This window comes from Pygocentrus nattereri, chromosome 18, assembly GCF_015220715.1.
Source record: "Pygocentrus nattereri isolate fPygNat1 chromosome 18, fPygNat1.pri, whole genome shotgun sequence".
Lineage (NCBI taxonomy): Eukaryota > Metazoa > Chordata > Actinopteri > Characiformes > Serrasalmidae > Pygocentrus > Pygocentrus nattereri.
Genome location: NC_051228.1, coordinates 23812997 through 23839961, shown reverse-complemented (window position 1 = coordinate 23839961; position 26965 = coordinate 23812997). Strand labels below are relative to the sequence as shown.

At 37.5% G+C, this 26965-nt stretch overlaps 1 protein-coding gene across 3 annotated transcripts in view; it reads right to left on the bottom strand.

The window, feature by feature from the left end:
- Nucleotides 1–26965, bottom strand: part of sardh (sarcosine dehydrogenase) — a 79942-nt gene that overhangs the window by 13207 nt on the left and 39770 nt on the right. For all 3 annotated transcript variants that reach the window (XM_017708194.2, XM_017708195.2, XM_037547668.1), the window contains exons 10-18: nucleotides 23112–23202; nucleotides 22102–22243; nucleotides 13838–13921; nucleotides 10847–10960; nucleotides 9905–10043; nucleotides 9691–9804; nucleotides 9406–9553; nucleotides 1988–2081; nucleotides 271–433 (exon numbers count right to left, since the gene is read on the bottom strand). In XM_017708194.2, coding sequence (XP_017563683.2) covers nucleotides 271–433; nucleotides 1988–2081; nucleotides 9406–9553; nucleotides 9691–9804; nucleotides 9905–10043; nucleotides 10847–10960; nucleotides 13838–13921; nucleotides 22102–22243; nucleotides 23112–23202 — 1089 coding nt within the window. The remainder of the gene's footprint in view (nucleotides 1–270; nucleotides 434–1987; nucleotides 2082–9405; nucleotides 9554–9690; nucleotides 9805–9904; nucleotides 10044–10846; nucleotides 10961–13837; nucleotides 13922–22101; nucleotides 22244–23111; nucleotides 23203–26965) is intronic.

The window sequence follows — 26965 nt, the reverse complement described above, 5'->3', positions numbered from 1 at the left end:
TCAAATCATAACTTGCTGGTTCACTGTAACTAAAGGCAGGTTTTCCCAGTTCAGTAAAAACATTCGGTACGTGGCATGTGATCCAACCACTGGAGCGTGTCTGATAATTACCATTGTTTACAGCCTTCAATGATGTTGGGTTCACACAGAATTTTCTTGGGCTGTGTTATGGGTTATATTGGGTCAGATCTGGACAAGGAATGTATATCTGGGTTTGGACCAAATTTCCAGATTGGATTAAAGCTGTAATACACACAGACTCTCTCATACCTTTCTCAATGCTGAGTGAGTCGATGGCTCTGTATCCTGCATTCCGCACACCATGTTTAGCACCGGCGTCAATGACAGCACGATACACAGGCAGACAGGAATCTTTAGGAATGTGCAGCTCCCAGCCTAGCTCGCCCACAAAGGACAGGCGCATAGCACGCACCTGCAGAGATGCAGAGAGAGAGAGAGAGAGAGAGAGAGAGAGAGAGAGAGAGAGAGAGAGAGAGAGACAGAGACAGAGAGTTAGACTGTTATAAATACAGTTATTTATTCTGTTAATTTTAGCATCTCTGTCCTAAATATGTTTAACTACAGCTTTAAAACTTCTACTTTTTTCACAAGTGTAATAAAGTTATTTAAAAGAGAGAGTGAAACAGAGAAAGAGAAGCAGAGACTGACTGAGCATTAAACATAATCTGCTCTTTTTCTGTATGTGGGTCTGTGTGGGTGTGCATGGCACCAGATAAGGTGTTACTTGCATGCAGCCAAACGTAGCTTTACAAACCCACAGACTCAGAGTGCTGACAGTGAGAAAAAGAGTTTAACGAGTATACTAGAAGAAAATTACACAGAGGAAGACTTGGGAAATTAAAGAGAGTGAGAGAGAGAAGGAGAAAAGGGAAAATGAAAACTTCAAAGAGCGAGACAGCAAAAGAGAAAGAGAGAAAACTGGAGAAAGGGGAACGAGTGAAGGAAAGTAGGGAGTGGGAGAGAAAAAGAGAAAAGTGGAATGAAAGAGTCAGAGAATAAAAGAAGGAAAGAAGAGAGTGCAGGAGAGAGTGAGAGTTAAATGTCACTAGCCCCAGAGGAGGTGCTGTCATGCTGCCATCTGTCCAAGCCCACCACAGCCCCTCACAAACTGCACCAAACTCTTGGGATCTGCTTACTAAACTAGGCCAAACCACCTGCCTCACAACAACTTCACCACTGCAATTTGCGCAACATCACAACATGATGCAACCAGCAAGAGATACACCACACCAGAGCAACCACAGCACAAACAACAAATAATAAACAACAAGCCCCAGTCTTCTGCTGCACGTCATTATTCACCATTACAAGTGCTGTGCATGAATAAAACATTTCTCTATGTGCTTCAGTACATTTATATTGCTATTATTTAGCTTTAATAAGGTTTGTAATCAAGCAGGAATGGACAAAATGCACCAGCTAAATGTTGCGTGAGTCATATATATATATATATATATATATATATATATATATATATATATATATATATATATATATAAATAAAGGTTTTTAAAAAGTCCAGATTAAAAAAAAAATTTAACATTTCCAAAAAAAGAAAAAAGAAAGTGCATTTCTTAAAGAAAATACAGAGCGATTGTGCATCTTCAGCAATCCCTATTTGGTTTCTAGGTGGCTGCTAAGCAGTTCTTATGTTATCCCAGGTGGTTGCTAAGGTGGCGCTAGGTGGTAGCAACGGTATCTGTGGTGGATGCTGGGAGGTTACAAGGCAGAGTGGTTGCCATGGTATTGCTGTCTAGGTGCTGGCTAGGGTGTTACTATTGATTGATATGCTAGGGTGTTACTATGTGCTATGATATTTGGCTGCAGTGTTCAAAGTTACATAATGTATTTCTATTGAAAGAAAAATCTGAATTTTAACCGTTGCTACACAAAAGCATCTGGAATGCACATTCACCAATATGTAAATAAAATAAAGTTGTGTAATAAAAAAGAGCCAGAGACTTACTTTGTGTCCAGCAGCGGTCACAATTTTATGTGTGGAGAAAGGAAAGGCCTCGTTGCTCAGGTCTGTATCCAAAACCTCCTGCAGCAAATCACGACTGGGGAACATGAACATGAACACACACACACACAAAAATGCATATTATATGTAAGTATGACATATCACTTGCTTGAAGACTATCTCTCAGGATCAGGAACACATTCCACAGATTAAAAAAAAAATCAAAATTCAATGGTTACATGTACACTCATTTAGAATGTTTTGATGTAAAATGCTCCATTCTACACTCAGAATTTTCACAGGGGTGGTGATGGGAACCAGGCGTCTGAAGAGCTTAATGCCTAGGTACCTCAGAGAAATCCATTACAGAAATTGCTACGAATACACTACCTGATGCTGGAGACATTGCTTTACGATAATGTTAAGTCAATTCACAGTGGAGAGCTACATGCTAGGTATTATTAGACAATATAGAACTCAAAGAAAACATTTTTTCATATTCACCACTATTTGATAACATTACATAGATACTCATAGTTTTAGTTTTTGATAGAAAAAAAAATAGCTATACTTGCAGTGTAGACATCACAATGCCTGGTTCCTATCACTACCACTGTATCTCTACAATGCACCAGTTCACATCAAACCACTCTGAATGACTTTGTTGAATTATGCAGACATTTTGAAGAAGAAAAAAAATCTATGTTTTTTAAGATGATCAGAACAGGGATAATTTATATATAGTCATATGTAAAAAAATTGAACATTCCCAGTGTCTGATTGATTTTCTAAGTGAAAATAGGTCAACACATCGTCTACAGAGAACAAACTTAGATATGACATTTTTCTATTTAATTTTTTAATTTTCTGCACAATACAATTTTAAAATACTGGGAAGAAATAAAACATATACCATAAAATGTGCCATAATATTTTACCCTATATATTAAATTCAGCAAATAAGTAAATCAAATTGTGCAGACATGTGTTTTCTGTAGAGATGTGTTAACTTATATTCAAAAGCCATAAAAATAAAAATGAATGCTTGCCGTTTTACTACATAAAATTACATAAAGGTATGGTACATTAAGTATTGTATTTTATTTTTCCTCCCTGAAGACAAGAAAAATGTAGATTATTGGTCCTCTCCTTTCTCTGATCAGAAAGGAGAGGAGAGGAGAGTGAAGATAATTGCTGATAACAGGAGAAATTAATTAAATTCACAATCTGGAATCAATGCCAGGATTTGGTGCTAAAGAAACAGGCTTTTCAACATGATCATTATCAATAATTAACTACAGCTTTTCCTATTAAAATGTCCAATAACTTTGACTATCATACTCTCAGATCTAAACTGCTGTGGTGCTTTACTGTCTGGACTTTATAGATTTTAATAAGGAAATTTGGCCAATAAACTGTATGTTTTATTTAATTGAGATTTCTTTCAGTTCTTGATTATGCACATTTTATGGCTGTGAAACGGTTCAAATAATTAATTGTGATTACCTGTTCATCACAATTGATCACATTTGTCTTATTCACCAGAATGTCATCAAAAGCATTATTTTCACTGTGTGAAAGCAGGTTCCATAAACCTGAATATGGAGATCATGTAATTTCCATACAATATACTGAAAGTAATACTTTAAAAGCCATTTCAAAGCTGTATGTGAACAAGTGAGCTACTTGATTCTCTATTCTATCTTAGCATCACACAACATGCGAACAGGGTGGTTTCAGCTTGCTCTATTACAGATGTAACATTAAAAAGTAGGGAATTATTATTATTGACAAAAAGGAAACTATTGGCAAGTTAACGTTTAATTTTTTATATGAAAACCTAAAGCCCAAAAAGCTGGGACAATATGTGAAAGCTAAATATAAAGAGAGGACAGTGATGTGTAAATTGACCTGTAATTAAGACAAAACAAATGTTCATATGCAAGAAACGCTGCAGACTTCTCTGGGCACAAGCTCATCTGAAATGGATTGATGCACAGTGGAAACACGTATTGTTTCCTTTTAGATTGTTAAAGGAAATAATGGATTTGTGTTGTCTAGGCAAAAGAAAAAAGGACCATCCCAATTGTTACCAGAATAAAGTCCAAAAGCCACGGTCTGTTATGGTGATTCTGATTTTGATATTCAGCCTAGATGATGTAATTTTCAGGTTTGTCCATGCTTAACTCAACATGTCAACATCAAACAACATTCTGCTTGTGCTACTGGAGTGAGGTGCTAGACTGGCCTGCCTGCAGTCCAGACCTGTCTTCCACTGAAACCATGTGGTGCATTATAAAATAAACAATCAATAAAGCATCGCTAAAAGGAAAAGTGATGCAACATGGTAAACATGTTTCTTTGCCAACATTTTTTGGAACATGGTGCTGGCCTCAAATATGAAATAAGTATGCATTTATAAAATACATAGTTAAGTTTAGTAAGGTATAGGTTAAAATAACATGCTTTTATCTATTTGTAATTTAATACAGGTCAAAATAGATTCATGAATCATGCTTTCTGTTTTCATTAGCATTTCAGATACTGTCCCAGTCTGTAAAACCATTACTAAAGAAGCCAGAGATGACACTCCCAGAGACAGAGCGGTCTGCTATACCCTCTAATGTATGTGTTTTGAAGCAATAAACAGCATGTGTGTGTGTGTGTGTGTGTGTGTGTGTGTGCGCGTGTACTGCTCTGTGTCTGCCTTTCTGTGTTCCACACTCACTTTGTGGTATTATTACTCGATGCTCTTTCCCTTCCACTTTCACCCCACCTTGCTCACTACAGCACACAGACCAACAAGCAGACTAATTACATGGCCTGCGGTGTGCGTGTCCAATTAGATGGCCTGCCTCTCCTTTAGCAGTGTCAGTTAGCTGATGATCAGATATGAACTCTTAATGAAATCACTTACAGCAGACAGAGCAGGCTGGATGTGTTTAAGGACAGAGAGGCTGAGACTGAGGCTGAATACAAATTCACACAGCAGAACAAGCCACTCATGCCTCGAAAAGCTCATAACATTGATATACTTATAACATTCATTCATACTTATAACATTTTGTGATGAAATCACTCATAATTTACTTGACATTACATTTTACTTTGTCCAACCTTTCATTATTCATTATTTGAACGGGCTGTTTTTGTCACTGCGTTATCAAGGCCGACATATGTAAAGGAGCTCTGGTTTAGACCTATTTTGTGACCCATTCAGAACTATATTATAACTTCACTGTGAATTAGCAGAGCCAATATTCATGGTCGTAACCAGCACAGAGATCCAGGAGTTTTTTTGTTTTGTTTTTTTCTCTCCATTAATAAGATTAAATATAAAATCAGCGCTGTTATGACAATAGAGCAGTCCACTCAGGGTCGCAGGCACAGTGTCGCAGACATGCCCAAATAGGTGCAGAATATTTGTTATGCGTCATTTTTATGATATAAAATTTGATTTGTTCTCTGTGAGCACAGTCACTGTACTATGGCCAATCAAAATCTGCCAAGTTCCGTCTTATTTTCCTCAACCCTCCAATTACTGCTTAGCAACCATTGCTATCCGCACTTGCTTTAGTAATCAGCGTCTGTAAGATTCATTGGGAAAAAAACTGATGTAACTACCCAACAAGTAGTTAAGAGGTACCAGAGTAACTTTGACATCTTCAGATGTTCAGGTATGCAGCACATATACATATATATATATATATATCTATATAACTAGCGTACTAGAGAGAGAGAGAGAGAGAGAGAGAGAGAGGGGCGCAAATGAAAATCAATTTGAAACTACCACTTGATTTAGTGTAGGTTTAATACATATTTTCAGCTTAAAAGAATAAAAAGTTAGATGATTATTTAAATAAACTTAAACAAGTCAACTGGAGTCAAATCAGTTTCTGGAAGATTAACAGCAGTTCATATGGGAGAATGGAGGGATGAGGAAGAACAAATAAGAGGTGCATAAAAATTACGGAAACGTTAAAAAAAGGACCAATGATTTGACAATACATAAATAAATAAAAAAAGCTTGCAGTAGCTGTAATACTCATATTTGGCAGTTATTTAATTCGCTACGAGATGTCACAATTTTTTTTTTGTTGCTAAAAATAAAATTCTCAGGCCACTTTTAAACCTAAACAAGTAATTTGCTGTCAATATTTCACTTCTGAGTTACACTCGCATTTGTACATACAGTATTTTTTAAAATCACACAAATCAAATAAATTTGATTATCCTGATGTCATAAATTGTTCCCTAAAGAAGAGCATTTCATAAATGAGATTACACCGTGTCCCACTGGCTTTTATTCATTATTATTACAGAGAGAGGGAAGGATGGGACGAGAGAGACCCTTAAGGTATGTTAGTGTTGAAGCATGACGAATCAGCTTGCCCTTCCCAACAGGGATGTGAACATTAGCCATTTATAGATATAATGGAACAAAGCTAATAAATTATGCTGATTAATAAAAACTGAAAGGATAAAACAACAACATCATAAGAAATCCTTCATTTTATTCCTTTTAAAAACTTAATTTGTAAAAAACATCAGCACAATCCATACCACAGTCAGTATTTTACAGCAACACTTAAGCCATAACAAAATGGTCATATTTCTCAATGGTAGTTACATGCGCTTTCCTACTCTTCCCTGCCTGGCTGGTAAGGAATACTACTTATCAGTGAAACCTAGACCTGCACAACACGAACATAAAATGCAATGCTCAGTAAAGCTGCTGGCTATCTAAATACTATCAAATGACTTTTAAAATAGTGTGCCTGTGACTGAATGTGCCACAAGCACAGAACCTCACCATACGCAAATAGTAAAAAGTACTAAATTACAACAGAGATTATTTGCTATCGCAAAGTAAAAATAATACAATGCTAAGAAAACTGCTGATATCGTAAAATGCAAGCACATTTTGTGCACTGTAAGGCTGAATAGAGGGGAACTAGGTGAAGACCTATACGAATGCGAATCAGATTACTTTGGATCGGATTACTTGTAGTGTCCATGTAAATGGAGATTTTCCATTAGATTGTTGAGTAGAGTGAGCATACAGAACTCCTCAGTCTTAAACTATAATCAGAAAGTATTCAATCAGATTGTCAAAAATCTTTGCATGCAAACAGTCAAGGTTGTAAAAAGGCGCTGGGTACAGATCAGGTAGCATTGTAAAAGGTTATGCAGTGTACGTGACGATGCTCATGTTGGTGAAAACCTGGCAGGCATGCAGATCATGTGGCAACAACCGTAAACATAAAAAGTCTGCCAAAGGATCTAATCATGCTAATATGAAAGCAAATGTATAAAGATCTGGAGCTGAAAGACAGAACCTTACTTAAACAGACCAGACTCCATTTTCATTCAGAATCAATTTGACATTTTTTTCCATAATTATTTTATTTTAGCAGCTGTTTTTGAACTGTTTCTACTGGCTACTTTCTTGGTTCAAACAGAATCAGAGGCTTATTATTTTAAATCAGCAGAACTTGCTGCGTCTTTTGAAAGGCAAGGCTACGGAGCAGGCTTTTAAACAATGTTCACTCTGACTGTTTGTTTCTGAATAAATTATTAAAAAGAACTTTTGGGTTTATTCCTATATTGTTGTATAGTTGCTACAAGCAGGTTTTAGAGAACAATTTGGAAGTAATAAGAAATTAGTAGTGAGGTTTTTTTTTCCAGAAAGCTATGAGTAATGTAATCACATTCCATTTTAAGAGAAATCAGTACCTTGCAATGGATTACTACTAGACACACACAGTGCAGTGTTTCTCGGGTCAGTGTTTGCTGTGATTACATGCTGCTGTGCTGAACTGTGTAAACCCAGCATCACCCCAGGACCAGCTGCTGGAGTAACATCAGGGCCAGTTTCAGTCTGCACACTACAGCCACTCAGCCTCAGCTCAGCTCTGAGTATTCAGCCTTTAATAAGAGCCTACATTATATCTCAATCATGCTGACTACACACAGTCCTGAACAGGAAGCAATAAAAAATAGGCGGGAAGGACGTTCATCTTCTGCTACAATGAGAGCCACCACGGCAGCTAAATATTGCTTTATGAAACGCTTCCTGTGCAAAGAGCACATGCTTCGCCTAGCATGAAATCACACACGAAGAGCGCACACATTAGCATAAATAAAATCTCATTGCTGCACTATTACCACCACTGAACTCCTTTATTTTACTGCAAGTAGGACGTCTTTGTAATGAGTGTACAAGTTAGGTGGGATTTCATGGTTATGGTTCAGTGCCCTCTCCCCCTTTTTTGATCAAGAATAAAATGGGAATGAGGATAAGATGGAGAGAGAGCAGGAGAGGCCAGCAGTGTAATCTCTCTCTTTATTATAATTAAAGTAAGCGTCAATAGGACTTACGGCACATGGATGCTGAGATAAAATGAGCCTAACTGGATAAAAGTAAATGTTATCAGTCAGTTGTTAACCTTCACAGTGCTTTAAACTCTTAAGCAAAAACCATAAACAATCACTCTTAACTCATCGTTTGAAATTTCAGTTTTCCTGGTTACTAACATTGGGCCTCCTTCACTAATATCCTCTGCAATTTTTCTTAAATTTGTTCCTGAGAAAGGTCCTAAGAAAAAAATCTACATCAGATTCATGACATGAATGGACATGTGACCATGATTGTGAATATGAGCAGCACAGTGTGAGTGCGAAAAGAACTGTAAACTCTGCAAACAATCTGTCAAAGCATCTAATCATACTATGTTAAACTGATGGATGAATGAAGAGACAGAAAGAAGAGACCCAATTATATCTAAACAGGCCAGACTAGGATTTTTCAAAACAGCTCTGCAAGCTTTACATTTTATTCATAAATATTTTATTCTTAAGCAGCTGTTTTGAACTGTTTCTACTGGCTAGTTTCTAGGTTAAGCACAATCTGTTATTCATGTTTAAAATCAGCAGAACTGGCTATGTTTTGTGAAAAGGCAAGGATACATGTCTTAAATTATCTTTACTGTGATGGACTTTTTAAATTTATTTATTAAATAAATTACTGAAAAAGACAACTGATGTTTCCCTTGTATAGTTGGTGCACGTGGGATTTACAGAGTCAATCAGGAGTAATGAAGAATGAGATTACATTTTCCACAAAGTAATAAGTAATGTACCTATACAATATTTGCAGAGAACAAACTGGTAACTTCCAAGGGATTACTTTATGACTACCTGATACTGGGCACAACACATAACAGCGCTTTCACCAGTGTGAAGTGAAAGAGAAAATCCAATATGCGCTAGACAATAAATACACAAGGAAATAAATACGTGGAAAGAAAAATATGTATGCATGGGCATCAAAGCAGCATATGAGTAGAAGAACTAGTGCAAACACGTGTCAGGTGTCAACTATTGTGTGTGTGTGTGTACGTGTGTGTGTGTGTTCTCACCTCTTTGGCCCTTGAATGCTGATCATTCCCATGTCTTCTGAGTGGTCAGTCAGAGTGCAGATGAAGCCCTTGTCCTGTAGGACTGTCCGAATGTGACTCCAATTGTGCTGGGCCACACCACCTCCTACAGCCATGTAGTATGCATCTCCTAAATACACAAACACAGACACATGCACGCAAAATGAAAAGGAAAAAAAAAATTCATTTGTTTTTATTTTCACATTTCAAAGTGTTCTTATGACAATGATAGATGGAGTGAATGAGCCTAAGTGTGCTTTTGCGCACCGTTAGATTCTGGCGTCAGAGGAAGGTGGGCGGGGCCAGGCTCCAAACGACTGACAGTTAGATCGGACTCTGTCCCACCCTTCTCATTCAGCATGCAGGTGTACACAGTAGATCCTGAAACATAAAACAAAAATGTACAAACGTTCAGACTTTTTATTGTGACAGGTACCATCATTATATGTAATATGTGCATGGGTGTTATGTGTCCTTTCACCTGGTGCTTTGTTGACGTCTGCTGTGAACAGCCAATCAGCAGCTTTCTTGGCATCTGGGCCGGTCAGATAGAACTTGCCAAAGTAGGACATATTAAAGACAGCCACAGCTTTCCTACAGGTCATGCACTCATCTCTGATCTGTGCACACACATGTCCATATTTTGCAGTTTAGCTCAATGAACCTACAGTACTGTGTGCAAGTCAGAGACCATCCTTCTTTAATTTATAGCCAAAATGGCTATTAAGCACAAGTTATTCATTTCAGTTTTTAAAGAAATCTTTTTCAGTCTTTGAAGTTGGTTGCATTTTCTGCTTCTTAACATCCAAGTAATCCAAACACATTCAGTGATGTCAGAGATCTGGACTGTGGTAGTCAGTCTATTGTTCTGTGAACACCAGCAGCTTCTTTCTTCTTTTCTCAATAAGGGTTTCTTGACAGCTGCACATCCTTTCAGACCCATAGCACCAAGTTGTCTTCTCGCAGTGAAAGGATGGACCGAAACACTTTCAGATCTGAAGCAGCTTGATTTTTTCCTCTTTCTCAAAGATGAAAGTTTTACGTGCTGTTTATGGAGACCGTTCTGATGGTCTAACAGGTCTTGCATGGGTGTCCCATTGTCTCTGTAACTTTAAAATTTAAATTTGAGCTCCAGTTTTGGAAACACCTGTTTTTTTCCCCACATCTTTTTTTTACTTTCGCCTTCCTTACGCTTAAGCGGATTATCTTATATGTAATATCCTCAGAAATATCTTGTAAAAAAAGAATAACTTGTACTTAATGGCTGTTTTGGTTGGAAAATAAAGAAATGAAGGTCTCTGTCTTTGGCACAGTACAGTAGGTACCTTCTACACCACGCACATGGCTGTACATATCCATGTAAATACACACACTCATGCATGCACACACACACACACACACACACACACACACACACACTTGCCGTGTCGTGATGTGGTGGAAAGTCAAAGGTGTATTCTTTGCCCAGGAGCTGGTTGTATTTGTAGTCACTGTGTGTGGGAATGCCATAAGCACCATAATAATCATAATCTAAAACCTGCACACAGAGATTAATCACAGAGTTACACAATCACAGTATTACTGCAAACAATGAAACATCACAACTTACATAATTTCATTCTGAAATGGATTTTTATATGGACTATGGTTGCCACTATTGATTATATCAGTAATCAAGTAATTTACTGATTATTTTGATGTTTAATAAAGAAATTTTGAGCCCAAATAATAAGAAATAGGCTGAAATAAACAATAACATATGATGCAGAGCCTTTCAAAGATTCCAGAATACTTCATAGAGGAAGATAAAGGGAAGCCTTTGAAAACGATTTCTAGGTCATTTTTAAAGCCACTTGAAACATTCACAGTGTATCATTATATAGTTGTGCTTCTCATAGAAATCATCACTTTATTACTTTACTTTCAGTACCATCCCTTTCATAATGCTAATTTCCACATACGTTCCAATGAAATTTCAATGTTATTTTAGCACCACGCTATAAAGGTTGTGTACATTCATTTTACCTGGACTAGCTACACTTAGGCCAGCTCTACTTAAGCACAGACATTTGAGGTACTTGAAGCAGAGATTCAGGTGGTACATTCTACACTGTATAAGCTGTAGTTTTACAGTGAATCCTCCAATAAAGCATATTTCTGAATAGTATCAGAGCAGCCTGTTAGCTGTCTGCCAAGCTGCTTAACTAGACCTAGTTAAATGAAAATTTTACTTCATATACACTTTTTCTTCATTTAAATGCTATTTGTAACAACAAGTGTGTCATTTTACCTCATATACACAAAGTTAGTGCAAACATACATGCTTTTGTGAGATTCTGCTGGTGTGGGTTTCTTCTCTTTCAATGACACATAAAAATGCAATTTGTATGCTAATAGCGCAGCCTTGTGGAGAATCTTGAACTTTCTAAACACACAGCCCTATTCAGTAATTGTCTGTTCATTTTCTAAGTAAATATTGGTTCACATGCTAAATTAATGTTTGTTTGCTGAATTTAAATGGACAAAAATAAAACAATTGTCATTGTGGCAAAAGCTAATAAACAGAGCTTGTTTTTTCATGTAATGGATGTGTTTACATGTATTTTTACTTGTTAATTACAACCCCAATTCCAATGAAGTTGGGATGTTGTGTAAAACATGAATAAAAAGAGAATACGATGATCTGCAAATTCTTTTCAACCTATATTCAATTGAATACACTACAAAGACAAGATATTTAATGATATTTAATTCAAACGGATAAACTTTGTTTTTTGCAAATATTCACTCATTTTGAATTTGATGCCTGCAACATGTTGCAAAGAAGTTGGGACAGGGGCAACAAAAGAATGGGAAAGTTGAGGAATGCTCAAAAAACACCTGTTGGAACATTCCACAGGTGAACAGGTTAATTGGAAACAGGTTAGTGTCATGATTGGGTGTAAAGGTAGCATCACTGAAAGGCTCAGTCGTTCACAAGCAAGGATGGGGCACTTTGTGAACAACTGCGTGAGCAAATAGTCCAACAGTCTAAGAACGTTTCTCAACATGCAATTGCAAGGAATTTAGGGATTTCATCATCTACAGTCCATAACATCATCAAAAGATTAAGAGAATCTGGAGAAATTTCTGCAAGTAAGCGGCAAGGCAGAAAACCAACATTGAATGCCTGTGTCCTTCAATCCCTCAGGCGGCTCTGCATTAAAAACCGACATCATTCTGTAACGGATATTACCACATGGGCTCAGGAACACTTCAGAAAACCATTGTCAGTGAACACAGTTCGTCACTCCATCTACAAGTGCAAGTTAAAACTCAGCCATGCAAAGCTAAAGCCATATATCAACAACACCCAGAAATGCTGCCGGCTTCTCTGGGCCCGAGCTCATCTGAGAGGGACTGACGCAATGTGGAAAAGTGTCCTGTGGTCTGACGTGTCCATATTTCAGATTGTTTTTGGAAATCATGGATGTTGTGTCCTCCGGACCAAAGAGGAAAAGGACTGTCCAGATTGTTAATAGCGCAAAGTTCAAAAGCCAGCATCTCTGATGGTGTGGGGGTGTGTTAGTGCCCACAGCATGGATAACTTGCACATCTGTGAAGGCCCCATTAATGCTGAAAGGTACATACAGGTTTTGGAGCAACATATGCTGCCATCAAAGCAATGTCTTTTTCAGGGACGTCCTGCTTATTTCAGCAAGACAATGCCAATCCACATTCTGCACGTGTTACAACAGCGTGGCTTCGTAGTAAAAGATTGCGGGTAACCCAATCTTTGACCTGTAACCCGTTGAAAATGTGTGGAGCATTATGAAGCGCAAAATACGACAACGGAGACCCCGGACTGTTGAGCAACTGAAGTTGTACATCAAGCAAGAATGGGAAAGAATTCCACCTACAGAGCTTCAACAATTAGTGTCCTCAGGTCCCAAACGCTTATTGAGTGTTGTTAAAAGGAAAGGTGATGTAAGACAGTGGTAAACATGCCCCTGTCCCAACTTCTTTGGAATGTGTTGCAGGCATCAAATTCAAAATGAGTGAATATTTACAAATTTGCAAAAAAAATTTGCAATTAAATATCTTGTCTTTGTAGTGTATTCAATTGAAAATAGGTTGAAAAGGATTCGCAAAATCATCGTATTCTGTTTTTATTTGTTTTACACAACGTCCCAACTTCACTGGAACTGGGGTTGTAATATAAAAATAAAAGTTAATAAACTGTGTAATTTGACTGGAGGTATTCAAACTTTTGCACGCTACTGTATAGTCACCTGCACATACCTTGTTTATCATTCACACTGCAAATTAATCACTAAGCCACTTCACTAAGAATATACATTTCAACCAATTAATTTTTAAAATGCAATTAAATAGCTTAACTAGAGCATGAATAGAGCAGTGTTTGATGTCTAACCGGTGCAGGTCCTTCTTTATGGAACCAGCCTGGTCTCTCCCAGCCATGTCTCTCCTGGAACACACACCCCTGCTCCTGTAGCAACTACAACACAAAATTATACTATACATTACAACATAATTAAAATAACAAAATACAACACATAATACACTAAAGTTTCTAAACATTTCTTTAATGTAAGTTTCTAGCAGAAACTTTTCATTGGTTCAGAACCTTAAGATTAGTGGTCACCAACTCTGATCCTGGAGATCTACTTTCCTGAGTCAAGTTTCCAGTCTCCAGGGGTCGTATCGCAGAAACTTATCACATCTTATAAAAGTCTCACATCTTATATCTGATATCTTACCTGTTTAGTCACTACGACAACTTCAGTAGCTATCACAGTTCTTAAGTTCTTAATCTTCTCCATTAACTCCAGATAAGAAAACAGTATTACAGAAGCACTCTAACTAGACTAAATCTCCTAGTGTCCTAATGTTAAGACAACACCAGAGGTGCCTTAACTTCTGTCTTAAGTGTGTGATTCTATTATTTTATTTGGTGACAAGCAGTACAGTTGACTATAAATAGCATAATCATGTTACATTTATCTACACTGAAAGCATTGGTTTGAATTTTTTCTTAATAGCAAAAAAAAAGAAAAAGAAAAAAGAAAAACAAAAACAAACAAACAAAAAAAAAAACAGAGACTGCAGACACGTTCGCCACCGCCCCCTGTTATTACCTTTGCATGTTAATGATGATGAAAAATAGTCAGATAAAATATTAAGTACTGATAAGAATATTAGTGATGAACAGTGAGGAGACAGAGCTGAATATGTGCCTGTTTATTACGAGGAATAACGCTAGGGTGCTCAGCTAAACCGTTCAGGAAACTGAAACAGAAACAGGAGAGCAGCATCACTCTGATAGTGCAGTCACACTATTGTAGTAGGGTTGGTGACTACCATTTGACATTACAAGGAGATTCATTAAGCAGTTCTTAGCACTCACTCCACTCTTTAAAAAAAGTCTATTAAAGTGGCCCCGCTGAAAAAATATTTACAGAAACATTCATGCACAGTTCAGTGATTTTCTTGCTCAAACACACCTGATTCAACTCAGCAGTTACTTAGTTTAGTAGATGTGTTAAGTAGGGAAATCCAACACACTCAGAGAGCAGGACCAGTAATGCTTTCTTAGACCCCCAGTTACAGATGGCTGTGGCATCGCCTGGAATTGAATTATCAATCTCCTGAGATGATTGCACCACTCGGGATGTTCTATACTCCATCATTGCCTATATTGTTTTGTAACAGTGTTTAATATTTTGTAACGTATTGGCAAATAAAGTCTTTTTTGGGCCCAAACCAAACTAAAGACATACTTCCTCAGTAACTTGAAACAGAAATGTAAGGGTAACCAACACTGGATTGTAACTTTCTCTCTCCAACTTCAGCTTCGAAAAATAACTACATGCTTCATAACAGCTGGTCACGATCTCTCAAGCTATTTCTGAAACGTGAAACAAAAGACAAACCAGCCCTCAAACCGTGAACACACACACGCACACACGTGTACACACACACACACACACACACACACACACACACACACACACACACACACACACACACACACACACACACACAGCAGTAGCCTTTCTTTCTCCATCTTTCTTTCTTTTCTTCCTTCTGGCAGACCTAGAGAACACTGGTTGCTAGGCGACTTGCTCTCCTCCATGCTTTTTGAAGGCTCTCCTGGTCTGAAGGATGGGCCTGGCCATTGGAGATGTTGTGCACGTGTGTACGTTGCGTGTATGTGTGTGTGAGTCACACTCTCAGCTTGTCTTGTCCAGAATGTAACCCTGTTATTTATTGCTCTTTATAATGGTAATGTTGTGTAATTGATAGAAGATAAAAATAATCTCCGTGGGCTAACTCCGCCACCTCAGTTGCCATGCGATGATGCACCGTGGGCAGGCTAGTTTCTGTTTGTGTGCCTGTGTTCAGATCGTTACACGAAAGAGGGAGCTAGCATTTCAACCGCAGAGAGTTTCTGGTGAGCTGAGAGAGAAGAAGTTAGAAAAGAAAGATAAAAAGAGAGTTGACTGTTCAGTGAGGTAATGTGTCAATAATCCAGGAGGCAGAACAGTACAAGTAGTATTAGATTAAAAAACACAAATGCATGACATTTAATTACACTTCATTAAATCAAGAAGAGTGGTCTGCACATACAGACTGTCACCTCAAGATAAAATGCAACTGCACTTAATGTCGGTATATTTCTAGTTTGTTAAACAACCCCTGTGCTTTATTTTTGAGTGTATGGGATGTGAGTGCATGTGTGCGTGTGTTTGCATTCATATAATTTCAGGACAAAATTGTCTTGATTTCATAATTTAGAGGAAAAACAAGGCTGACCTCGGGAATCAATAACATTAACAGTCACATTTTAATTACATCTAAGTACTTACATATACAATACTGTGCAAAAGTCAGAGATAAATGCCATTAAAATGCCAGTCAAATGGCCATTAATATTTCTGAAGACATCAAATACAAAATTATCCACTTTCATAAGGAAGGGAAAGTCAAAGGAAAATAATTGGAAAATCATGAGTTTCCAAGATGTAAAAAAAAATATTCTGAAAATCAGAATTGTAACAACCATGCAAGACCTGACAGACCACTAACACAGGCCCCATCAGACAAATATCACTGAAAGCTTTCATCTTAGAGAGAGAGGAGAAAATCATGCTGCTTTAGATCTGAAAAAATCCACAGGTGTTTCTGTCCATCCTTCCACTGTGAGAAGACAGCAAATTGACAAAATACAATCAGACTAAGAAGCTGCTGGAATTTAAATGGTCACCTCAGAGCCCAGACCTCAACATCATTAAATGTGTTTGGGATTATGCAACTAGAAAATGTGCAACTTCCAAGACTGAACTCTGGAGGTGTGGAGAAATATCCCTGCAGATTTCTTTGTCAAGTCTCCAGAGTGGAAGCTGTAATCAAGGTAAAGTGTGGACAGACCGAAACGTTTGGTTGCAGCATTTAGACTTAATTTTATGTTAAATAATGTTATGTTAAATATAAGTTTTCTGGGGTTTTTTCAAGGCATTTAAAAATTTCTTTAAAAAAAAACAAAACAAAACAAAAAAAAAAAAAAACGGACAACTAGTTTCCTGATGAGAATGGAAGCTGTAATGAAGGCGAAAGATTGATACACTAAATACTGAAAAATCTCATATTTTGTAGTTTCTTTTTGTGTATTCAATAATTTTCTGTTCAATATATGTTTTGTGTTTTTTCTTTCCTGAAGCTGAAAATAAACTTACTTCATAGTCGCTCTGACATAAAATTAAATAAATGGGTCTCTGATTATTTGCACAGTACTGTATATAATATTTATTGGAAATATTATTAAATATACACATGCAAGCATTTTTGGACAAAGACATTGAAGTATCATGCCTATATCAAAAGAGCTGGTACATGCATATGAGTCTGGGAAGGGGTTTGAGAAGCATTTCCAAAATTCTAGAAATCAGTCCTTCCACTCTGTGTAAAAGATCATCCACAAGCAGAAAAGATTTAAAGCCAGGCCAGTATCTGTAAGCAGTTCCACTGTGGATGTCACAGTGTGTGCCTCTACCATTAGAATGAAAGGAAGCCACTGCTTCAGGGCAAGACATGTTTGCTAATAACATCTAGGCAATGACCAGGAGTTCTCGAACAATGTGCTATGAACAGTCGAGTCATAGTTAAAGATGTTTGGCCATAGCATCAGAAGCCATGTTTTGCGAAAACCAAAGACATTTAATCAGAAGAACCTCATGCCAACTGTGAAGCACGGTGGTGGAAATGTTATGGCTAGGGGCTGCTTTGCTGCCTTAGGGCCTGGACAACTTGCAAAGACAGATTTGACTATGAGAGTACTAGAGGAGAATGAAAGATCATCTATCAATAAGTCAAAGCCCAGATCGGAATCCCACTGAAATGTTGCAAAGGGCATTTGAAACGAGCTGTACATACAAGAACCCACATCAAACATTACAGAGTTCAAATAATTCTGCATAAAGGAGTGGGCAACTCCCAAGAGACTCCTTAGAAACCGGTAGGCAGCTACAGGAAGTTACTGAAGCCAGGGGTGTGCTTACGTTTTAGTTGCATTTTAGTTCCATCACCTAACATTTAGCTATACATACTGTTTAACTGATAATCAAATGCTGGTATGCCCACATACATCAAAATACCTGAAACATTTAATAGGGTGATCATACGCTTCGACATGACTATATACTACAAATGGCTGCATAATTCATCATCCCACTTTCTACCCTGTTTATTATTGAAAAAGGGGGCACCACAGGAGCAGCACTGACCAAATATTTATTTTTATCTAATCTTTGACCAGCCAAGACATTTAGAACATATTTTTCACAATTGTGGCCTGGCAAGCAACATAAGTTACTTGAAGGAAAGGGAAACACAGACGAGGAATAAAACATTAGAAAGGCAACAGACTTTGCAACAAGGGTGGCATCTGGCCCAGGAAGGTTAGTGTGAACCAGTGTGTAAGTTTGTAATATGTTGTACTGTGTTTCAGGATGGCTTCCTCATTTGTAGTGCATTTAAAACTAGGAGTGGTCGTGGTATCCTTCAGACAGAACCACATGATCTTGGTCTTTTAAATGTCTAAGTACATTTGAACCTGGAGGAAGTTATTTTTTATTATAGCATTGCAGGACAGATTTAGCAAAGGCGTTGGATAGTATCATGAACAATTAAATAAATGAAAAGATCACTAGCAGCAAGGGGAATATTAAATAAAATGTAGGACCTAATATTGACCCTTGCAGGACAGACAGGTGCAAAGAAAGAACATCTTTACAAGCTGTGAACATCTGTGAACCAAGGTAAAGAACGATCTGTAAACCTCATGCTGCCCAATCTATTTATTAGGATTGAGTGTTCAATGGAGTCAAAGGCTTTGGCCAAGTCAATGAACAATACTGTTGAATGAATAATGTTGTTTGTCATTCCAATATATTATTTTACTGGTGGATTATTCCCAGTACAGAAGTGACGCCAACATGGTAGTGGCATGATAGTGGATGTTGCGCTGGTACACGTGTGTGATGCACATCATTTGACGTCTACACACAATAGATGTTAGAACACTGATGTCTCTGCGGGCATCATGTCAATCCAGCACACTAGAATGTCCTTATTCTTTTGTGAACTCCTATATTATATTTCTAGAGTTAGCCATTAGCCAGGTTAAAAATGAAAGGACAGAAGATTCTGAGAAAAGGCAGAACATTCAGAGTAAGTGTCTCATTTAAGGCCACCTGAGCAGGGCATGTAGCTTAAAATAAGCAACACCATCTTTACTGCTTCCAATCCTTAATTCAGCTCCGTGTTCTCCGCTGGGATGAGCTGTGAGCGTGGCTAACCAGCACAGGAGGTATTTTTGGAAACACTTAAGTTCTATCGTTTTAGCAGTAGCTTAGCAACAAGTCTTTTCAACAGCTACATGTAGCCTGGAGTCAGTAATAAACGACTGAATCACAGAGGAAAGGAAGGCTTTTTTTGTTTGACTAGGAAAAGAAAGGAAACAGCGGAATTAGAATTTCACTGAGTTTAGCATATTTTAAATCCATGCATCATTGAATTGAAGACTTTAGAAGGAACTGCATATAAACAAATTTGATCCATTTGTTCTTCAGATAAGGAGCATTTGTTCCACACATGGCATGCATGCAAACACAGATCCATTTGTTTATATATGATGTCAGACAGAGTTCCATCCCTATATACAGATGGGTGAGAAAAATTAAAAGAAGAGTGAAACAGAATATGCTTCCAGACAGGGGTACTGCATGACAAAACTAATAAAAAAAAGTTTGTGAACAAACTACGCTGGTTTAACAAACTGTATAATCCCAAGTCATTGCTAAGGTGTTGCAAGGCCATTGCCATGGCATCCCAGGCAGTTGCTAAAGCGTTGATTGGCTGTTTTATGTTATTCCAGGTGGTTGCTAAGGTGTTGATTGCCTGTTGCTACGAAATCCCAAGTTATTGCTGAAGTGTTGCATGGCCATTCCTGTTATCCCAGGTCATTACTATGGTGGTGTGACTGTTGCTATACTATCCCAGATGGTTGCTAAGCTGTTGCTATGGTATCCCACTTAGAGCTGACATTTTTGAACATTTCACAATTCATTTCATATGGAAAAAAAAGAAGAACGGTTAGAACGAAAGCTGCACAAACACTGTATGTGTGATCCTCCTCAAAGCATAAGTGCACTATTTTCATATAGCCATAATGATCCTGTAAAATGTGGTTCTATCTCAAGAACTGTGACTAAAAATGGTAAAAAATTGTAGAACAATAAGTATAAAAAAAAAGAATAGCAAGTTAACATTCTACCACGCTCTGTGGTATATTCTGAGCAGGCCCAGCTGACTTCAATTGTGGATGGAGGAACAGACTGACTTTAAAAGAAGGTTGATTGCTGGGCCATGGATGGCAGAAGCTTCAGACACACAGGCAGCTCAACTGGCTTGTGTTTCAATAGGAACAATGACGTCTGCATTTAGATCTACAAAAAACACAGCAGTAAACTGTGGGAAATTGTGAGTCAAAGGTACCTGGTACCCCCTTACATCACAAAATGTGCATCTGTTTATGTTATACCATGTGATCTTAGATCTGCAGATACTGACCTTCTGCAAATAACTTTTGTAAAATACAGAAAATGTGGAGGGGCCTCTTTCAGTTAGATTTCTAAACTGTAGAACTCACTTTCACTTTATTAGACAGTCAATCTCAGCTTCCAATTTTAAGAGACATTCAAAAATGCATCACTTTAACTTACAAACTTTACATCTCTTGATATTTAACTTTATTTGATCAGTGTCATTGTCTTGTATATGATTTTAAATGAATAATTTCTTCTCCTACTAGTATATCAGCTTTAACACCAGTCTGTAAAGCATGTTGAGCTGCAAGCAGCATAAAAAGTGCTATATACACACACACACACACACACACACACACACACACGAGAGTGCAGGAAGTAATTAGCAAGAACCATCCATCCATCCATCCATCCATCCAGTCTACATAGAGAGGGTATTATAGTATTATTATAGTAGGGCTGTGGTGGATAAACTCCCCATTACAAAAAACGAATGACCATTTGAGCCTTCAGTGGTGTAAAAAACATTAATACTGGTCTACAGAGATGTGGACAAAAGTGATATGTTCAGATGAATCATCCTTCACAGTGTTCTCCTCAAGTGGGTCACATACAGCAGATCTCAACCCAGTTGAACATATGAGAGATTTTGTGCTCTCTATCACAATCATTAAAATATCAAATGAAAGTATGTTGTAAACCTCCAGTGCAGATCCAGAGAATAGAAGCTATGCCAAGGCACACTGAAGCTGTTTTGGTGGCTTGTGTTGTCCAACACCTTACTAAGACACTTATGCTGCTTCTTCCTGTTACTTGTTTGTACATGTACCTATTTGTACCTGATCTACCGCTACATGTCTACATGTACCTAGTTTTATATATATATATATATATATATATATATATATATATATATATATATATATATATATATATATATATAAACAATTAAGCTGTTTTTCACACACACACACACACACACACACACACACACACACACACACACACACACACACACAACAAGGGAAATGAGAAAATGGGAAATTATTTGAATAAAGAGCAGCCGAGAGGAGCAAAGGCTTTAGTGCTTTAGGCTCCACTCTAGTCTAAACTGCTTGTGAACAATGGGATAATTAAATTGTGATTTGTGCTGTGCTGTACATGCATTTGCTTTTAGAACATTAAAGAGGCTTTTTACCACCTGCTAGAGGTTTGCAAAAAGTTTGTAGATTTTTGTTTTATAGTTATTGTTTTCTCTTGATATATTGCTTCATTTTCTTGCTATACTTACACTGTATGCACTGACTTATTATTATTTAATAAAGTCTATTTTAAAAAAAAAATCTAATTGTCACACTTTAAAAGAAAGAGACAAAGAGATAGAGAAAGATAACAGATAGCTAGACAGATAAATAGACAGCTAAAGAGAGATACAGACAGACAGACAGCTATATAGGTAGACAGATAGACAGAAACAGAGATATATGTAGACAGACAGCCAGAAAGACATATACAGATAGACAGGTAAACAAACAGACAAATAGAAAAAAAAGATGATAGACAAAAAGGTGACCTGGTGAAATGGGTCTTTCCTCATTTTCCGGCCAGCCAGGGGTTCATCGAAAGGGAAAACCACAGAGTAGTTTTTGGCGTATGACTCGTGACTGCGTTCTCTGATCCAGCGGTTGTTGTTGGTCAGGGAGTGGTGGAATCTCCTAAAAGAGCATAACCGGATGAATAAGTAAGCAAACACACATTAGAGCAGTGCAATGTTGCAATGTTCAGCGTGATTGTTATGAAAACAATCAGTGTTATTATGTCTTCCGCTCTGTAGACTCCACTCCAGTACAGTATTCTGTTGTGCATGTTTTTCATGCTTGTCAGCCACAGAGCTGAAGCTAAAAGAGATGAGTCAGAAGCCACATTTTAATCAAAGTCACTGACACACACTCACACACACACACACACACACACACACACACACACTTCCTTACCTGACCTTTTATTAAATCTCTCTCCTGTTCTCATTGATCAGTAAATCACTCAAGTATTTCAGGTGAAGGTTCATGTGTAGTCAGAGGACACACTCAGTGTGACTGATTTTAGATCTGAGGTCCTATTAGAACTGGATTAGTTTTACCTGTGGAGGTCTGTAATTTAAGCAAATACTGATGTGATTTTAAATGAATCTGAATCTGCAGTGTGTGCAGTTTTTACAAATGTTACATTAATAACTGTGTAGTGATTTTAATCCAGTATGAACCTGCTGTGTGTGTAGTTTTTACAGTCTGACAGTAATAATTGTGAAGCAATTCTTCAGCAACTGACTGAATTCAGAGCTCCTTTTTGTAATGGTAGTCTTATTCTAATCCATCTCAAGTTAATGGAATAACAAGACCTGCTAATAAACACAGGTGTGTGGGACGTTGTTCCTGAGTGTGCCCTGTGGTGTAACAATGACATGAACATCAAGGCTATGATCTTGCGATCCAGGCTATTTGTGGGAATTTACAAGTTTTTTTTAGGGAAACTACACAACTAACCCAGCCCATATAATACTTAGGGCAGGATACGCAGACACACCTGATGTCGTAGCCATACATGTCCTTCTCAGGACGGCCATGAATGATCCAATGCGCCAGTTCCTTCCCACAGCCGCCACCCAACATCATACCTGTCAATCAAAGCACAGGCAACCTGTAAATCAAATGCATTTCTCCAGCTAAATGATTAAGAAGACATGGGAGACACAAATAAAAGAATTAAAGAAGGAACGAGAATGACACCCAAATACACATTTTTAACACTTTTTTCCCCCTAAAGGGTGTTGGCTGACACGAAATGTCAATCATTTCATTACGAAAGGCATGAGAAGCTGATGATGTGTTCTCAAGAGTCTAATGTTGTCAGACTGTGTACTAGAGGAAGAGCTGCAGGAGGAATACATAAGGAGCAATGGAGGGCATGTTAAAGTTAGAAAGGACACAGAGATGAAGCAAAAGAGAGAGAAATGAGAGGGATAAAGAGAAGAAGGAAAGAAATACTACAAAGAGAAAAGGAAAGGGTTAAACAGAGCGTGTGTGTGCATATATATATATACATATATATATATATATATATATATATATATATATATATATATATATACACACAAACATACATACATACATACAGACTGAGAGAGAGAGAGAGAGAGAGAGAGAGAAGAGGAGAGAAAGAAGAGAGGAGAGAGAAGAAGGAGAGAAAGAAGGAGAGGAGAATAAGTGATGCAAGGATATAAAGAAGGCGATGAACAAGAGAGATGGCAAGAGAAACAGGAGGAGAGAGAAAGAGAGAGGGAGAAAAGGGGAAGGGGGGAGAAAGAAGACTACGTGAGCTGATAGCCCCCCTCGGTCATGGCAGCGTCTCTAAAGGACATTTGGCTCATTAGGCGGCTGATGACTTCATTAACATGAGCCGTCTACCACTGAGACACGCAGTTTCATCCTGCTACTGCTGTATCTCACACATACAGTCAAAAGTTTGGTCACCTCATTTGTATTTTGTACTCATCTTACAGAGACTCTGATCTAAAAGTTTATGCTTAAAGGGGAATTTTATTGATTTTTCCAAATTTTGGCATAATTAAAAGATGTAAATATTTACATAGAAAATAAAGAAATACTCCAGTTTAGAGAAAATTACAGAGTCTTAATTGTTCACAGTGGTGGTGATATGAACCAGACATTCAAAGCCTCCAAAAGCTCCCTCACAGAAAGTTATTATATGTGAAATGATTATGAAAATGCTGTCTGGTGCTTGACACGTTGTTTTTATATGAGGTTTTGGCTACAAAATTATATTTAAACATATCTGAAGTGGAGAGGTGCACACAGAACATAGAACCCAATGAAAACTCTTCCTGTTTTTCAGCTGCGTTTATGATACACTCAATCCATGATTCGATTTGATTCATGAGACCCAAGTTTTAAATGGTTGATTAGAGACGACTGTGTGCAACTGTTGTCTAAGCAATGTGTTGTTAATTAACAGAATAGAACAAATAACAGCATTCATTCTGCCCGATGCATCTGCATGATGCACATGGCCATAACTATGAGGACACAGAAATCTGGACCTCAACAGTTTTGGAAGGTTATTTTTTTCCCCTCTCCTTAATTAAGTCTCTAATTAAGACTCTGCTTATGAATGTCGATGTAGAAACAGCGGTGTGGTCAAGCAGAGTGTAGCCATTATGGAAACGCTTGAGTTCTAAGACTATACAATTAGCAGTGACAGACTGATTCTCCACTGATCTCAGAGCAGTGATTTTGCCTACTGACTTACTGGCCACTATGTTTAGCGATGTTTAACTAGATGCTATGACTTCTTGTTAAGATACACGCAACACTATGACTATTGAAATAAAGGAGAGAGAGTTTATGAGAGTATTTAGCATATAAACATGAGGTGTTTACAAGGGCAATGAATTAAAATATAACACTTGTAAAATACAACACCCAAAACTTGTTCTTCAGACTAATCTCAACATTACTAGCTAAATCTGCAAGTAAAATTTACATTTGGTTTGTAGTCAGAGTATGCAAAGGTAACTTTGCTAATTAAAAAAATAAAAGTTTAGTAGTCATTGGAATTTTACATTAAACTGTAATTTGACAATATATCAGCTTCAATATATGTTTTCAACTTGTATTAATTTGGTTACCAAAGTATTAACTAGACAATCTAACTAGATTCAAGGCAGTATATGGATGAGTAATAGCAGTTTATGTAAGAATGAAAGGCAATGAACAACTAAGTAACTACAAGGTAATTAATATTACTATATCCACTGTGCACTGTGTGAAGGTGACACTTCTGTAACATGGACCTCACTAAAATTCATTTTCTGATTATAGTCCTGATATTGCACACTGTCCCCTACTGCTTTATCATTATTAACATTACGTTAAAAAACCCTGCAGATTCACTGGTGATTTCGAATAGTAAATAAAGAGGCTATATTTAGGTTGCATACATTGCAACCCACTGTAAAGAAATCAGAGTATAGGAGGCCATTATGACTAAAATATTATATGCCAATATTTTTTTTTCCAGCTGGAACAGAAAAAAGTAGTGCTTCCTGTGAAGGCAATGATTATTATTGCATACCATGCCTCACTACATTCAGTTGAACATCACTAATTTTGCTTTCTTTATAATGAAATATGCAAATGAAAACAAGCAAAACGTCTAATACGGTGCTCTAACATGCTAGTAGAAAGAGGGATTTTACTTATATTTTCACTCTAAAGAACAAAATGCAGCTCTGCTTAACTACACATAATGTAGTTAAATGCGGGGGGGGGGGCTGCATGTGGAAGTCTTTGAGTCATTTGGAGTTCAGTGAATAAGCATAAAAAAACCCTGCACATTCAAAATACAGTCAAACCAAGCCGAGATACTGCAGGACGCAAGACTCACACAATGTTGGCGACTCCAAAAATGGTTTCCTCTCATCAACTGAAGCTAACTGCTCTTTTTAAGTCTGTCACCACCAAGTGTATTAGTAATCTGGTACATCCACACGTAATTGGCTCTTGGTCAATTGTTAATTATATTTTGGCTGATCTGTGTAAATAATGTGATTTAGGTGAGTGCACTCGTGCTGTAAGTGAATGCTGCTACACCTGTAACAAAATGTCATGTATGACTGTGTTAAACAGCAGGTCTCCTCTTAATTTCACTGGAGCACTTTTTGATTCAAGTTACTTAATTAAACACTTATGAATTTTAAATGCAAGCCATTTGGCCCATTGCAGAGCAAATAATGTTATTTATAAAGGAACTTTAGCTAACAGAAAGTACTGGAAATGTGCTAGTGTGCTAAGGAAAAATTAACATCAAAAAAAAGCTTCAATGTGTAAAAGAGCTCCATTAAAACGACACAGTCGGGTGCTGACCCTGCCTGTAGACTGCAGAGCTGCAGAGGAAACATACCAATCTACAGCAGCTGAGTTCACTCTGCACAGCAATCAGCGGTGATATTTCAGCAAATGTCAGAGAGAGAGAGAGAGAGAGAGAGAGAGAGAGAGAGAGAGAGAGAGAGAAGAATATGTAATGGAGGGATATGGAGTAGACAATGAACAAAGAGACAATGACAAAACCAAAATAAGAGTACAGAGAAAGATGAAAAGATGAAAGAGAGAAATAATGGAAAGAGCGACAGGAGGGGAGAAAGACAGAGAGGGGGAAGGGTTGAGAGACAATGAGAGAGAGAGAGAGAGAGAGAGAGAGAGAGAGAGAGAGAGAGAGAGAAATTGAGACAGGACACATTTTCTCTAAAACACTTGAACACTTCATCACTGCCTTGACCGCACAGTAAAACACTCAACTATTACAGTTCACAGAGACAGCAAAGAGGAAATATGTGAGAGAGTGAGAAAGAGTGAAATGAA